This window comes from Gadus chalcogrammus, chromosome 13 (assembly GCF_026213295.1).
Source record: "Gadus chalcogrammus isolate NIFS_2021 chromosome 13, NIFS_Gcha_1.0, whole genome shotgun sequence".
NCBI classification, from domain to species: domain Eukaryota; kingdom Metazoa; phylum Chordata; class Actinopteri; order Gadiformes; family Gadidae; genus Gadus; species Gadus chalcogrammus.
The window spans coordinates 9,210,647-9,227,820 of record NC_079424.1 but is presented as its reverse complement, the minus strand read 5'-3'; the positions used below and the strand labels follow the sequence as shown (position 1 = coordinate 9,227,820).

Here is a 17,174-nt window from a genome sequence, read left to right as displayed (position 1 = left end):
ACACGCACACGCACACACACATAATAGACATACAACATGTCACTGTGAGCAGTTAATGGGCTTTTTAAGACCTGGTATTCATAAGTAACATCTCCTCATAGAGTAATAACCTTGTTTATCAGAGAGAGAGAGAGAGTGAAGTGTGTGTGTGTGTGTGTGTGTGTATGTGGGGGGGGGGGGGGGAGGGGGGGTGATGGGGAGAAAAGCTGAGATGGAACGAGAGAGTGTGAGAGACAGGGAGCGAGAGACGGGGGGAGAGGGGGAGATAATGAGGGGTAAAAGGAGGTCCAGAAACCAGCGAGAGACAGAGAAAGCGTCTGATTGAAGAGTCAGGAAAGTGAAGCAGAGCAAATGATTAAAACGGAGGAAGGAAGACGCATACATGCATACACACACTAAAACACACTCTCTCACACACACACACACACACACACACACACACACACACACACACACACACACACACACACACACACACACACACACACACACACACACACACACACACACACACACACACAGAGACACACACATGCAGACAGACACAAACAGCAGGCTGGTGGATTTGATCTGAGCAGATATTGTGTTTCCATTCACTTTAAGTTACTGGCCAGATTCCTTTCACCACTCCAAGTGTGTCTGTGTCTGTATGTGTGTGTCTGTATGTGTGTATGTGTTTGTGTGTGTTGTGTCGAAGAAGAGTTTGTTTGTGCGTTTCTAACAAAAGCCGTTATCTTGAGGATATCTCTGTGTAAAAGGCACGACAGTATTTTGGGACACAGCACAATGGGGTTTAAACAGAGGATTTATTATCGATAATAGAAAATTATGACAAAATTCTCTTAGAAACTTCATATCTTACGAAAATCACAAAAAAACTACCAGGCAGTCCTTGGCTTGTGTTTGTGTGTGTTTCTGTGTGTTTCTGTTTTCATTGTGAAATGTGTTTTAAACATTTTTGTGAAATTGATGCTATTAGGTAGTTAACTGAATACATCTTGGATATTTTTCTTCTAAACGGTTTTATTGACCCACCAAATTGTTCTCCCTGTATTTTTGTATTTATTCTCAACCGTAATATTGTATTTTCTATCAGAGCCCAGTGTACGATATTATTATATTATAGTCATAATAATAATAATTATTATTGGTATTGTTATTTTGTTTTTAAATTGCTTTATCTGAGGCTGTGGTTGTGGCTGCTCTCCGGCAGCCATTTTGTGTCGCTGTAAGCATTGATGTCGACCAGCCTGAGGACACGAAATGGCTGCACTTATTCAGCCAGCAATTACAGCCAGAAGGCTACATGAGCGATTTGATTGACTAACCGCATCGCTCTGTTAGCCTAGCAAGAACGCTAACTTCCCATAGCACTAGCAATGGGAATTAGCCGCGCCGCCCACCTCCACTTCATTACCAATAATTACTGCCTGCCACTGTTGCCGACAGCACAGACTCACATTAAGTTATTAAACATTGAACAGAATGGTTGTCATTAATATAATTATGGATAATTAGAAATCCCCCAAGTATCAGAAGTCACAATCATGCGGCGCTCGCTGGAAAACCTACTTGGTTGAAGTGGGCTGGTTAAGACTGTGTGCGTGTCTGTCTGTCTGTCTGTCTACCTGTCTGTCCGTCAGTATCTTTGGGTGTCTATTGTGTTCCTCTTTGTTGTTAGAGCTGCAGTTTCAGCCTCAATCTCTCCCTTTCTCTCTCTCTCTCTCTCTCTCTCTCTCTCTCTCTCTCTCTCTCTCTCTCTCTCTCTCTCTCTCTCTCTCTCTCTCTCTCTCTCTCTCTCTCTCTCCCACCAGTTAGTTGCTTAACGTGGCAAGGAGGAGCGAGAGAGGAGTGCTTGTTGAGGTTAGGTGTGTGAATGAACAAGTCATTACTGAGACAATTACCTGCGCTCATAAACCAAGCGATGCCACACACACAGGGTCCGCTTCTGACGGGTTTGTGCATGTGTGTGTCTGTAAGGATGTTTATAGTCTTGGAGATTGAGATGTGCATGCCTTTAGTGTGTGTGTGTGTGTGTGTGTGTGTGTGTGTGTGTGTGTGTGTGTGTGTGTGTGTGTGTGTGTGTGTGTGTGTGTGTGTGTGTGTGTGTGTGTGTGTGTGTGTGTGTGTATATGTTTTGGTCATAAATGTGTTTTTTGGGGAATTATCTTTATTACCTTTGTTCACCTTGACAGCACTAAGGCCATGCATCATTCTTTATTCATGCATACAAGCATAGACATGCACTTAAGTGCACACCTATTCACACACACGCACGCACGCACGCACGCACGCACGCACGCACGCACGCACGCACGCACGCACGCACGCACGCACACACACATGCATACACATAAATATACACATGTACACACACACACACACACACACACACACACACACACACACACACACACACACACACACACACACACACACACACACACACACACACACACCAATCAGGAGACAGATGAGAAAGGTCTGGTGAGGTGAGCCCAGAGAGACAGAGCAGGGCAGTGGTCTCCCTGTTCCGTGATGTGACCAATAGTTAAATTCACCTGGGACCCCCGTAGCTAGGGCTTCTGCGAATCGGGGTCCAACATCTTAGGCATGACTATTGATTAATTTTTTACTTTACTATAGATTGTCTCTGTGTGTGAATAATTGTGTGGGTAAAGGATTGTTTCTATGTGTGTGTGTGTGTTTGTGTGTGTGTGTGTGTGTGTGTGTGTGTGTGTGTGTGTGTGTGTGTGTGTGTGTGTGTGTGTGTGTGTGTGCGTGTGTTTGTCTATATGTGTGCTTGTCTCTGCGTAAATATTTTTGGAAGGCTGAAGGAGTGTGTGTTATCTCGGTGAAATCTTCGCTATTGATCCCGGCGATATTGATTAACTATTGATCAGGTATTCCCTAAGAATCGATGGTCCTGATCAGCCAGCTCAGCTCCCTGTCGGGATAGGATTACAAAGATTTAGCCTCCTGGAGATGGGTGTGTGTGTGTTTGTGTATGTGTTTGTACTGTGTGTGTGGTGTGGCTGTGTGTTACTCAGAGCCTAAAATATGCTCAATGTACTTACATCTGATTGTGAACATGTTACTATAATCAGTGTGTGTGCGTATGTATGCGCCTGTGATCATGCCTCAAGCTGTTATAATGGGATAATATAATTGAGATACAAACAATATAGACACTGTACCAACTATTTCAAAGTTTGGTTGATACTGTAAAACCAACCATCAATGACACAAGAGATAAAATTGTTGAAAACAACAGTCAAGAGTTACAATCCTCCATTGAAAATGTGTTTATTTCGGGGGGTGTGTGAGTTTGTGTTTGATTGACAGCTTTCTAATTGTCAGGGTTAGTCAGTTTATTCTCAAGCAGTGTTCCTGTTAATGAGAGACAAGGGAGCCCCCCCCCCCCCCCCCCCCACACACACAGAAATATAACTCAATATGCACATTGTCAGTTAACAGACACAAGCTTTGAATGAACCCTTGTATCTTGTGTCTGCTGGAGCCCATCCTCAGCTTCTCTGTTGTACAGTTGCTAGTCGTATTCCGCGTAAACAATGGAGTGTGCTAAAGCTGCCAGCGGTAAGATTTGAGCGTTACAAAGCGAGTAGAAAAGCACAGAAGAGAGCAAGATTTTGAAAATAAACAAGAAAATAAAGAAAAAAAGCTCCCTCCCTCCTCACATGCGAGGAAGCGTTGGATCCGTGCACCTGTGGTGATGCTGTGATAACGCTGTGTGCGTCGAGGTGATTGACAGGCAAGATCATTCCAGTCTCTAGTTCCTCTGGTGTCGGTGTGTGGATGTTCTAAGACCTTCACGTTCAGTTCTACAGTTAACACTAGCACTATCCACAGCGCCATGTTGCTGTATGGGATGATAAGCTATAACTGCAAATTAGTCCTCCGAACGGGATTCAGAGACAGGAAAAGATGTTGTTTGTCATCTGTTAAAAAAAAAAATCCTTGTCTACAGTTGAGTCAGGTGAGTCAAAACTGAAAAAAAAAAAAAAAAACACAGTAAACATTGTGCTCATCTTAAATTGGCTAGCATTTAGATGTGGACATATATGGGGGCACGTAAAGATACATGGCATGGATGGACTAAAGCGTTGTATAAAAGCAGACCTGGAACGCCTGTTGGAGGACGCAGCCTCATGATATACTCTTCTCCATCAGTGGGTGTTAGGGTTAAGGCCGTGTTAGGGAGGGGACAGGCGGCCGGCGCCATGACGACCGTCGTCCCTGACGACAGAAGACTGTGTGGTGTGATGTTCAAACAGCAAGAGACCCTCCCTACCTGGAATACACAACAATCAAACTGTTGCCACACACACACACACACGCGCACGCGCGCACACACACACACACACACACACACACACACGTTAACACACAAACACAAGCATAAGCACAGAAACGCTTACCTGCATGCATGCACACAAACACACACAAACACATACGCACACAAACACACAAACACAGTGGCTGAGATGTGGAGGCAGATTGGAGTGTTGGCCCATGGGAGATTAGGGAGCACATGGTGTCTGTCAGGAGCCTGCCATGTTTCGGTGGTTAAACCGTCAGTGTATTTAAAACGTTTCTCCATTGTTGTTTTAATCAGGAAACGTGAATTAGAGTTAGTTGAGTTTATTTTGTATGGATTACTAGTGCTTTTAGTCCAGATTCGAAACCGGCCTTGTCATATTTCATCAATAATATTCTATAAATAAAAGGTTTGTCCTCAGGTTCATATGTTGGCAGCGACCGGAGTTTCAGCATCCTGTGTGTGTGTGTGTGTGTGTGTGTGTGTGTGTGTGTGTGTGTGTGTGTGTGTGTGTGTGTGTGTGTGTGTGTGTGTGTGTGTGTGTGTGTGTGTGTGTGTGTGTGTGTGTGTGTGTGGGAGGGCATGTGTGTGTACTATTGATCTGTCACAAGATCACCTCAAGGGAGGGAGAGAGAGAGAGAGAGAGAGAGAGAGAGAGAGAGAGAGAGAGAGAGAGAGAGAGAGAGAGAGAGAGAGAGAGAGAGAGAGAGAGAGAGAGAGAGAGAGAGAGAGAGAGAGAGAGAGAGAGAGAGAGAAAAGACTACAGAAGAGAAACCAGATGGACGGAAGAGAATCAGAGCGGAGAGAGAGATGATGGATGACAGTGTGTGTGTGCTTGTGCATGTGTGAATCTGGGTCTGCTTGTGAGTCTGTGTGCATGTTTGTGTGTGTGTGTGTGTGTGTTCACACGTGTGTTACGTGTTTTTTTTGTTTGTGTCTCTTCATGCAGCTATATATTTAGCATCTCGTTGTGCATCTACACACGGAGAGATGATGTTCATGCATTGAGGCATGAAATATGTGAGCGTGTGTGTGTTGGTGTTCTGTGTGTGTGTGTGTACATGCGTGTGTTTTTGTCTGTGTATATGTATGTTCATGCGCACGTGTGTTGTTGTATGTGTAATTGTGTGTGTGTGTGTGTGTGTTTGTGGTCGTGTGTGGTCGTGTGTGTGTGTGTGTGTATCCTACCATGTGAGGACATTACCCATGCAGGACACAGAACATATGGGGTCCTGCTCTTGAGTGTCCCCCAGGGGGGATTGTGTGTACTAAGTGTGTGAAATGGGCCAAGGACCAATCTGGGTGTGTGCGTGTTTGTGTGTGTTTCAGTATTTGTGCCATATAGATGAAAATAAAAGCATGAGAATAAAATACGACCCACACACACATAAGTTCTTCATCCATTATCAACGTTACAAATATTTATGTATACAAGTTTGTATATAACGTTGGGTATGTTTTAATCTATATGTAGGACTATATTTAATGCATGTATTTTGGAGTCTTTGCAGCTGCATGTAATATTATTTTGTTAACACGCAATTACTGCCGACATCAACAGACACATCTGCCGCTTGCCCTGGTTCTTCTGACATCTGTGTGTGTGTGTGTCTGTGTACGTATCATAAGGATTCATGTTTTTCCCCCCATCAACATAGTCCACCCATTTTGACCTCACAGTTGTGAAACAATGTGTGAAATAGGTGTCTGACTGTCTGTGGTCGGGTGAGTGTGAGAGTGTCTAGTGTGAATTGTATGTGTGCGCTCCACATTGATATCGTGTTCCTGATGAAAAATGTGTTTCATTAAGACTGCATCCATAACCCGCCTGTTGTTTACATTCATGTATAAAAAACGTAGACACAGGTGGCTGGAAAATACATAAAAACAGGAGGGAAAGAAATAAGAAAAAAAAACGAAAGAGAAAGAAAGGAAATGCAAAGGGAGGAAAAGGGTGAAAGAAAGAAAGAAAGAATGAAAGTGGGGAAGTTCTGATCAAATGTAATATTAGACCTGTGGACATACTCTGTGTTTGTGTGTGTATGCGCGTGTGTGTGTGTGTGTGTGTGTGTTTGTGTGTGGGTGTGGGTCTGTGTTTGTCGTTAGGATGGTGTGAGTGTGTGTGTGTGTGTGTGTGTGTGTGTTTGGTGTGTGTAGGGGGGGCGGCGGTGTTCTGAATAGGAAATGTAATCAGGGCCACTTCAACAGAGCTTTTCAGAAGCAAGATTACTTTAACACACAGACACCCACACACAAACACAAACACACACTCATCCACGCAGTCGCACACCCCTACAACACCCACACTAACACACGTACAGCCCCCCCCCCCCCCCCCCCAACACACACACATGGACTTGCACACATAGCTACAGAAACACAATTTTATTGAAGCAATGTAAATAGACACAGATACACTTGAATACATTCAATACACACAGTAGACCTCTCTCAATCACCTTAACCACTAGTTTACTACAATATAACACCCGCTGACACACACACACACACACACACACACACACACACACACACACACACACACACACACACACACACACACACACACACACACACACACACACACACACACACACACACACACACAGTTCTCCTTTTGATTGTGAACAATGTTGATTGGCTCTATTTGGTCTGAAAAAAGTAAAGTGAAACCATTTTCAATTTGAGTGTCTGGGTATCTGCGTGTGTTTGTGAGGGTGTTTTTCTATGTGTTGTATACTTGTGTCCGTGTGTCCGTTTGTAGACCTGTTGGTATGTGTGACCACATGTTTGCATATATGTGTGTTTGTTGTGAGAGGGAGAGGGAGGGAGAGAGAGAGAGAGAGAGAGAGAGAGAGAGAGAGAGAGAGAGAGAGAGAGAGAGAGAGAGAGAGAGAGAGAGAGAGAGAGAGAGAGAGAGAGAGAGAAGAGAGAGAGAGAGAGAGAGAGAGAGAGAGAGAGAGAGAGAGAGCTTAGCAGTGTTGTCCTGGTCTTTGCAATCCTCCTCAGGGAGACTTCTTTCCTGTAATTATTCAGACTGTAATCACATGTTTAAATCCAGAAACTCTTATCTATTATATCAGCGAGACACTCAGCTGTCAGACAGGGCACGACACATAATCTCATGCACATCAAACACACACACGCACCGCACACGCGCGCGCATACACACACGTTTCCCTACTACATACACACACAACACAATTCAACAGACATGCCAAAATGTGTCAAATATTGAAGAGGGTGAAGTCATCCTCCACTGATCTCACCAACTCTTTTCTCTCTCTCTTTACCTCTCGCTGTCTCTCTCTCTCTCTCTCTCTTTCTCTTTGCCCCCCTCTGTCTCTGTCACTCTGTGTGCGTCTGTCTCTCGCTCAATCTCTCCCTATTTCCCCACTCTCTCTCTCTGTCTCTCATGCTGAAATTGTTTCCATCTCTCTCTCCCTCTCATCCTAAATGCTCTCTCACTCTTGCCCCCTCTCTTCCAATATACTCTCTCCCTTTATTTGTCCCTCTCTAATGTTGTATGCTTCTGTCTCTCTATCTCTCACTCTGAGCTCTTTCTCTCTCCTCCCCTCTTTTGACGTGGCGTGAAGCCAGAGTTCCTCCAGACCATAATAGCTCCGTCCTGGGCAGTTAAACCACAGAGTAAAGCACACTTTGAGCATAAAGAGAGCCCCCTCTTGTGTTTAGATGCTCAGATTTACCACGGCGGTGGGGCCAGCCACCGCGATGACTCCACCACTTCATCTCCAGTCCGGAACAAAGAGCAGATTAAAATGACAACACAACGACAACCAAGATAGCCAAATGAGCTAACTGTAGCGGTTAGCTGATGTGTGCTAGAATTCACAGAGAGCTGTAGGCCAGCTACCCTGTTTTATAAGACCATACAATTTCACACACAAAATGTTGATGTTTACAACACATTGAGCTATACTATAGATGTTGACAACACATTGAACTAAACTATAAATGGATTGATACTATTATCCTCAGATTATATAATTATCTATTGTTATCTTTATATTGGCTTTAAATTTAAACATAAAAATGTATATTATAAAATAGTCATTGTCACGTTAGACGACGTGAGACCAGATAAAGGTATTATCTGTAGAACATTTAGGGTATGAAACATTTATCTGAAAATGTCCTGCAAGGACCACCAAATAAACTTTATTTTATTTTCCATATTATTATTTTTCCCAACATGCATGTCTTTATCTCAAATGACAGTAGCAGTATTGAGCCTTAGAAAAGACTCGCTCCCAGAATCTGTCTCAACATAACCTCATTAAACCGTCAAATAAACACTTAAATTGGCAATGACATTGTATTATACCCTGATACGGTAGAATACCGCCCAAGGAGAACAACCATGCTCCTGAAATCATGTCATTTTCTTATCCGATCACAAGCAAAACGGTACGATTATTTTAGACTTTGCATGCAAACTAACGTACTATGCAAAATACTGCCTGATCTATAGAGCTATTGTTATTGTGAATAGATTAGAGCAAACTGCTGTAGCTTAACTGCAGACGGCACTTGCATGGCACATTTTCCCATTAGCTAACACTTTGACGTAATCATAATGTTGACTGAAAAGGGTCTAAAGCTACATATAACACAACATATACATAATATAAACAACGCAAAGCATATTCCACAATGTTTTTGCTATACAGGATTTGTACTTATCCACAGTGACTCGTTTTGCTAGACATGAGCTCCTCAAAGAAAGGAAAAGAAACACTGTCTGTGTCTGTTCGTCCTCACTCCCTCTCTCAAGCCTGTTTGTATTATTTTGAGATTTCTCTCCTGTTCTGTGCAAAAGCTGGGTTTGTGGTTGTATTGCAAGGTGAAGGAGGGTGTCTCTTTCCATTTGAGAAAGGAGGAAATTAATATTGGTTTTTGGGGAATCACCAATGACCTCATTGTTGACTGACCTGATGTTCATGTTATAATGAGCAGAAATTCTAATTCCCTCCCTCCCTCCCTCCCTCCCTCCCAAGGCTCCTTCATGGTAGTGAATGCGTCAGGGCGGGCTTCCGGCCAGAAAGCCCACCTCTACATGCCCACTCTGAAGGAGAACGACACCCACTGCATCGACTTCCTGTACTCGCTGTCCAGTCGGGACGGAGCCAGCCCAGGGACGCTCAACGTCTACATCAAGGTAACCTCCTCCTGTTGGTTAGCACCGTCAGTCTCCATGTGCTTGTTCCACGAGGCATTCACTATGACCCTGCTGACACAAGCCTTTTTAAAAATCTCTTTGAATAGCCATTTGAACAATTCAATGGCTGTGAGATTGCGATGCAGCGAAATATATTTTCTCTGCACAAACTGATTGGAACGTTTGTATGAGAGATTTCAGATATTTTCAGAAGGGACACTGCACACAATCTAGATTGGCTCGCGACAGAGTCTCTCTCATGCCGCAGTATCTACGGGTGTCACATGCTAATTTATCCTGGACTTTCGAAACTTTGAAGGTCCAGGTTTTGTGTGGTTTGTCCAGGGCAAGGTTCAGTAGTATTGGTTGTTTGATACGGGTGGGACAAGAAAAGTGTCAATCTATTTTGGCCCTCGCTTTACAGGTAAACAAATGTACCTTCTGTGCACTCGTTTACAGAGCCAAACAATACAGAGCCACTCAAAAGTTACAATGAAGGCCTCCCATATCTTTAAAGAATAATTGATTCATGTTCTCCTCTCTTCCTGCAGGTGAATGGAGGTTCCCAGGGAAACCCGGTGTGGAATGCGTCCGATACAGTCACCGAGGGCTGGGTGAAGGCTGAGTTGGCCATCTCCACCTTCTGGCCAAACTCCTACCAGGTACAGACAGAATATAGCACCTAGTACCCAACATCCCCACTCTCTGACCTAGCTCATACCAAGTAGCATCTAGAACCTAGCCCCGAACATATAGCACCTAGTGGCTTACTTCTCCACCTTCTGGCCAAACTCCTAGTGCCTCGCATATAGCATCTTGTACTTAGAATATAGCCCCTTGCATCTAAAACCTAGTAACTAGTGTCAAGCATGTAAAACCTAGGACCTAGCACCTAGCATTGCACCTAGTGCCTTACATCTTCAACTACTAGTCTAACTAGAAGGCGCATCTCCGCTTTCTGCCTAACTCTAACACCAGTGCTGTGTTCTAATATCCATACTATCATACAAACTATACTTATTTTAAGCATGTACGGCGTTCCAATTAAGATCGGACCCAAATAAATGTCCTGAAAGGACCCGGATGGTGTTCTCAAAACGGTCAAACCGCGAAGTGTGGATCGTTTCAAAATCCGTGTATGGCTCGTTCTTTGAATATTCCGATTTAAAACCAAATCAGATAAGTCGTTCTTTGGTTTTTCTGATTTGGTTTTGAAACGGAAAAAGGGCAAAAGGAATAAACAAATAAACGTCATTTCATTTGTGTTTGTGTTTTGTTTGTTGGTTTTTTAAATCCGAAACAGAAAAACAAAAATAGATACATTTGTAGGCTACACCAGAAGGCAGAACGCAGCGAGCGAAGAAAAAAGAGCCTACCACCTAAACCAGCAATAGACTGTCCAATTATATTTAGCCTTAGTCATTTTGTAGTTTTTATAGCTTTTATAGATTTTTATAGCTGCTAGGCGTAAAGAGCTCACCGTTCAAAGTGGGATGTTTCTTGCGGCGGAGGAGCCGCGGCGGCAGTCGCGATCGTAATTTCCGGTTAGTGGACCACGGAATATATGTTCGGAACAACACTGACATCTAAAAATCAGCGCACTTAGTGAGTGTGGATAGTGTACTATGTTTAAGTGTACTCATGGAAGTATGGATATTGGAACACAGCACAGGAATCTAGCACCTAGCATCTAGCAGCTAACAGCTAGGATCTAGATTATAGCACCTAGAAAAATTATCTTGCACCTCCCATGTATAGCCCTGGCATTTATCGCCTGGGATTGCCACCTAGCATCTACGATTTTGCATTTATGTTTATCAACAACTGTGGGACTCATTATTTAAAATCCATCACTGATAAGGATTTTTTTTCCACCTAACTCGTTGAGGATATTTAAACTGTAGATACCAATAATTTGTTTCATTTATTTTCTATGAAATATTTAAAACTAGCAGCCAACTTATTAAACCCTCACTATTTATTTACCTCTTCTGACATAAAGATAATTTAATGTGACTGAAGTAAAAGAAAGTAATCCATAATATGTTTGGATATAAATTAGCATGTTTTACATGTGTCTGTGTGTGTTTTCAAGTGTGTGTGTACATCTGCGACTGTGTGTGTGTCAATACATCTTTATGTTGTTATCCTTTGAATATTCAGCATGAATGAATAATTTATGGGTAATAGCGTCCTCCGAAATTAAGCAAATCCATACAAGCACAACCCCAGACATCTGGTGATCTTAAGGGAACACTGAGATGTGTGTGGTGTGCATGTAGTATAGCGGTGTTCAGAATGTATGCCACATGTGTAGTCGTGTTTAGAATGTATGTGAGGTAGAGGAGGAGAGGAGAGGTCTAGGAGACGGGAGGAGCGGCAAGGAGGAGAGGATAAGATGTTGTGAGTAAAGAGGAGAGGGGAAGTGAAAGGGAACTGAGAGGAGGAAAGGAGGAGTGAGAGAAGGCATTGCTCATATTGGGTCTAGGAGAGAGGAGGAGAGGAGAGGAAGATAGGAAAAAAGGCGAAGATATATGCTCGTACAGGGTCTAGGAGAGAGGAGAAAAGGAGAGAAGGAAAGAGGAGAGGGAAGAGTAGGATAGGAGCAGAGGAGAAGTTGTTGTTCACACAGGGTCATGGAGAGAGGAAAAGAGGACAGGAGGAGAGAGGAGAATATGAGGAGAGGGGAAGGTTTTGTTCATAAAGGGTCTAGCAGAGGGGAGATTTGTCCCAGAAGTATTTAGCATTCTATTGCTGTTTTACTTTTACTGTTGAAAATCCTGACAAGTACAGCGCTGTGTGTGTGTGTGTGTGTGTGTGTGGGGGGGGGGGATTGGGTGTATATATGTATCCGAGCATATGGGTCTGGGTGTCTTGGTGCCGTGTGTGTGTGTGTGTGTGTGTGTGTGTGTGTGTGTGTGTGTGTGTGTGTGTGTGTGTGTGTGTGTGTGTGTGTGTGTGTGTGTGTGTGTGTGTGTGTGTGTGTGTGTGTGTGCATGTGTATATTTGTGTGTGCGAGCGTGTGTGTGTGTGTGTGTGTGTGTGTGTGTGTGTGTGTGTGTGTGTGTGTGTGTGTGTGTGTGTGTGTGTGTGTGTGTGTGTGTGTGTGTGTGCGTGAATGTGAGTGTGTATGTGTGTGTCTGTTAAGTGGGGTCAGTAGTGAGTTGCAGGGTCCAGTAGCCCTGACCGCCTGTCACCTCCGACACACCCTGACACCCTGACAGACTAAGAATGAGAGAGAGAGAGAGAGAGAGAGAGAGAGAGAGAGAGAGAGAGAGAGAGAGAGAGAGAGAGACAGAGAGAAAGAGAGAAAGAGAGAGAGAGAGAGAGAGAGAGAGAGAGAGAGAGAGAGACAGAGAGAGAAATAGAATGGAGCGACCTATAGGAAGTGAATGAGGGTTGGTTTTCAATATTGCAGGCTGAATCACATCAACCCAGATGCTCTGGAATCGAAACACATACACAAATACATTTTTGAGTATGTTTTTTAATACAGTTTTCAACTTTCTGTAATGTCCTTTAAATCGACTTCAGAGACACTTTAGATCGAAAAAGAGAGAGAGAGAGAGAGAGAGAGAAGTAAATGCAGTGAGTGAAGGTAAAAGAGAGAGGGAAATGAAGACGATGACCGAAGCTGGATAGCAGCAAGAAAGAAAAAGGAGCAGTAATGGAATTTAATCAGAACACTGGAGTCAACAAGAACTCTACACTTAAACTTTTTACAGTTTAAACCACAAAGTCATATTCCAGTAATATTGGGTCTCTGGGAAAATGATATGACTAGAATGTGGTCCAGTGTCTAAGTGCTTTGTTGGCTTGCTCCCAAAGAGGTTGAAAGCCTTTGAAGTGTATATTAAGTGTCTGAAATATATATATTAAGTGCTAAAAAGTATATTAAATTAAAAGAGGAATACTCAATATTAAAGTAATCCTCAAAATCCACACAGAGGCCTGCATCAGCATTCTGTGGACAGTTTTTTTTAACTTTCTGTAATGTCCTTTAAATCGACTTCAGAGATCAGAACACTGGACACACACACACACACACACACACACACACACACACACACACACACACACACACACACACACACACACACACACACACACACACACACACACACACACACACACACACACACATCATATACACACGCACATGTGAGCACGTGTGTGCATGGCACTAACGCAAATGTACACACATATTAAATGATGGATGGGTACAATGAATAAACTCTCTCTCTCTCTCTCGCTCTCTCTCTCTCTCTCTCTCTCTCTCTCTCTCTCTCTCGCTCTCTCTCTCTCTCTCTCTCTCTCTCTCTCTCTCTCTCTCTCTCGCTCTCTCGCAGGTCATCTTTGAGGCTGTTTCAGTCCAGGGTCACCCAGGGTTTATCGCCGTTGATGACATCAGAGTTCTTGCCCATCCCTGTCGTAAGTCAAAGCATACGTGTGTGTGCGTGTCTGGGTGCTTGTTCGCGCGTGTGTGTCTGCGTCTGTCTATGTGTATATGTGTGCGTCTTTGATGCGCTTCCTGTGTGTGTCCCAGGCAAGGCGCCTCACTTCCTGCGCCTGCAGAACGTGGAGGTCAACGTGGGGCAGAACGCCAGCTTCCAGTGCACCGCAGGGGGGAAGTGGTCGCAGCACGACAAACTCTGGCTACAGGTCAGTGCTACAGTATTAAAACGCGCAGTACAACCAGGGCATACACTTTACTGTACACAGTGTGCATTAACTATTGTACTACTACAGTGCTACTACAGTACTACGATTCATACACAATAGTATACGCAGAGTGTATTACCTATATAGTGCTACATTACTACTGCAGTACTACGACTCATACATTGTACAATACACAGTGTGTTTTAACTAATAAGTTCTATAGTACTACTACAGTGCTATAACTAACACTGTACACTTTACACAGTGTGTATTAACTAAAGATTACTAGCGTTACACACAGTACTAAGACTCATACACTATACTATACACAATATGTATTAACTATAAACTATTACACCTGACATACACTCTATGTGCATTCTATATAGTTCTTGATATAGTGTTAGCACCTTCATACATTTGTATCTCTCATATATTATGTACATGTACTATCGTATATCTCGTATATTACACAGATATTGCACTGGTGCTTTGTGCTCCATAAACTTGTTCTTTCATTGCGTTGTAAAATAAAGACACATTATGTCTTTTTACTGTATGCACTAAATTCCCCAAAGAAAGGGTGGCAAGGTTTTATGCTATTGTAATAAAAGGATTCTGTGAAATACTTAAACCCTTTGGTGTGTTTCTTGTTTCTTTCATTCATCTGTGATGTCTCTCTACCTGCATCGATCTCCATACCTGTCTCTCTCTCCTTCTCTCTCTCTCTCTCTCTCTCTCTCTCTCTCTCTCTCTCTCTCTCTCTCTCTCTCTCTCTCTCTCTCTCTCTCTCTCTCTCTCTCCCCCTCCCTACCTGGTTGTCTGTCTGTCTTTCTGTATCTCTCTCATTATTTCCCATTCTCTCTCTACCTACTACTCTGTCTATCTCTCTACCTGGCTACCTGTCTGTCTGTCCCTCCCTCCCTCCTTCTCTCTCGCACTCTCTCTCTCTTTTCTCTCTCTGTCCCTCTCTCTCTCTCCCTGCCTCTCTACCTCTCTCGCCCGCCCCGGAGCAGCAGTGGAACGGCCGGGACACGGCCCTGATGGTGACCCGGGTGGTGAACCACCGCCGCTTCTCGGCCACGGTGAGCGTTGGCGACACGTCGCAGCGCAGCACGAGCCGCTATCGCTGCGTCATCCGCTCGGACGGAGGCTCCGGCGTCTCCAACTACGCAGACCTCATCGTCAAAGGTACGCAAAGCTTTATTGTCCGAGGAGTGCTAGGGTTAAGTTAAGTGCTAGTTAAGGTTAAGTGTTAAGGTTAAGGTTAAGTGCTAGTGCGTTAAGGGGGGGGGTTGATTGTTCAATCCCCAGCTCCTCCGCTGTGATAATTGACTTTTGGGACTATTTCATTATTAGTAATTATTTGCTTGATCAGTTGTTTAATCCAAAGCAGTTGACCGTGAATGTTATGATTGGAGGACTGTATCAGCACTCGGATTGGATAGACGGATGGTGAGATGAATAGATAAGACAGATGGAGGAAGAAATGGATGGATGGATGGGCTAAAGAATGAATGGATGGGTGCATCGATTAATGAATGAATGGGTGGATGGTCGGGTAGATTAATGGATAGGTGGATGGGTAGATGGATGGATGGATGGATGGATGGATGGATGGATGGATGGAGTCATTAGGTCATTGAATTAATGAATGGTTTGGAGGCTTAAAGATGGATACAGGGAGGAGATCTATTGGTTCTATTTGTTTCTGATGGATAAAAACTATGTGGTGCATGCATCCTCTCTCTGAACCTGCTCCACCTCCATGTAGCGTTTTATTTTAATTGGCGAAAACAAAACTTAAAGTTATTATTCTTGACACTTCCTCTTGAAAGGGGGTCAGAGTTCATCTGTAGCCTAGCAACCTCAGCACGGAGCACATTAAAAAATAGTTTAAACTTCAGAAAAAGCAATGGGGGAGAATCAAAGTGCTGGCTGATGAAGTGCTGGCTTGAAACGAACTGTGTGGCATCTGATGGCTTATGAGATATGCCTGTTTGTCTAACAATAAATGCCTCTAAATATATCCTACTAGATAGGCCTGGCTATCTTATCAGATATGCCTGCATATCTGGGCAAATATGTATAAACGTGTGCACATTTGGCCACACCGTGTGTGAGTGTGATTGTGTGCTGCATGTCTAAGTGCATTCATTGTATCTGTGTATGTGTGTGGGTTTGTGTGTGTTCATGGTTTGGAATGGTGCATGTGTGTTTGTGTTTGTTGTGTGTGATGTACATTTGTTTCTTACGCTGTGTGTGTGTGTGTGTGTGTGTGTGTGTGTGTGTGTGTGTGTGTGTGTGTGTGTGTGTGTGTGTGTGTGTGTGTGTGTGTGTGTGTGTCGAAATTCAAGGATGTGTGATGCACGATGGCTACTCCTCATTAACAGAGAGAGAGGGGGGGGGGGGGAGGCAAAGTCCAGCGTAGAATACTGAACAGACTTGTGGGTGATGATTAGGAGTCACAAAGAGCCCTTGTAATTCTCCTCTCCTTCTCCCTTCGTCTTCTTCATTGTCTCTCTTTCTCCCTATCCTTGGTCCCTCTCTCATTCTCTCATCCGTCCCTTACCCGCTTCACGTCATTTTCATCCTCTCTTCATTCGAAATTCTCATTTCTCATTTTTTTTATTGACATATCCATCACTTCCTGGTCTCATTATGTCACTCTATTCACCTCTCTCTCTGTTTTTGTACTTCATCGTGGCTTCCTTAGCCAAACTTCCACTGACTAAAGTGGAATTTATAGTCTGCGTGATTCGCCGTTGTTGAAGTGCGCGGACAAAGCAGTCAAAGCATGGCCATGGCATTGTTGTCATCTTTTTTGTCGTATCTTTCATGGGGACAGAAGTCTGCCTACTCTGCTTGCTGAGCTTCAGTATCTCAGAGGGGCGCCAGCCGCAACAAGCCGCCGTGTGAACGGTGTGCGAGGGCCTGATGACGCCGTCTTTTGTTTCACGCCGGCTTGCGCAGTTCACACACGGCGAATATAAA

At 43.8% G+C, this 17,174-nt stretch overlaps 1 protein-coding gene across 1 annotated transcript in view; it reads left to right on the top strand.

The window, feature by feature from the left end:
• ptprt (protein tyrosine phosphatase receptor type T) overlaps window positions 1-17,174 on the top strand; it is a 193,648-nt gene that overhangs the window by 6,601 nt on the left and 169,873 nt on the right. Inside the window, exons 3-7 of the mRNA XM_056606519.1 lie at window positions 9,358-9,518; window positions 10,070-10,180; window positions 13,868-13,949; window positions 14,065-14,180; window positions 15,197-15,371. Coding sequence (XP_056462494.1) covers window positions 9,358-9,518; window positions 10,070-10,180; window positions 13,868-13,949; window positions 14,065-14,180; window positions 15,197-15,371 — 645 coding nt within the window. The remainder of the gene's footprint in view (window positions 1-9,357; window positions 9,519-10,069; window positions 10,181-13,867; window positions 13,950-14,064; window positions 14,181-15,196; window positions 15,372-17,174) is intronic.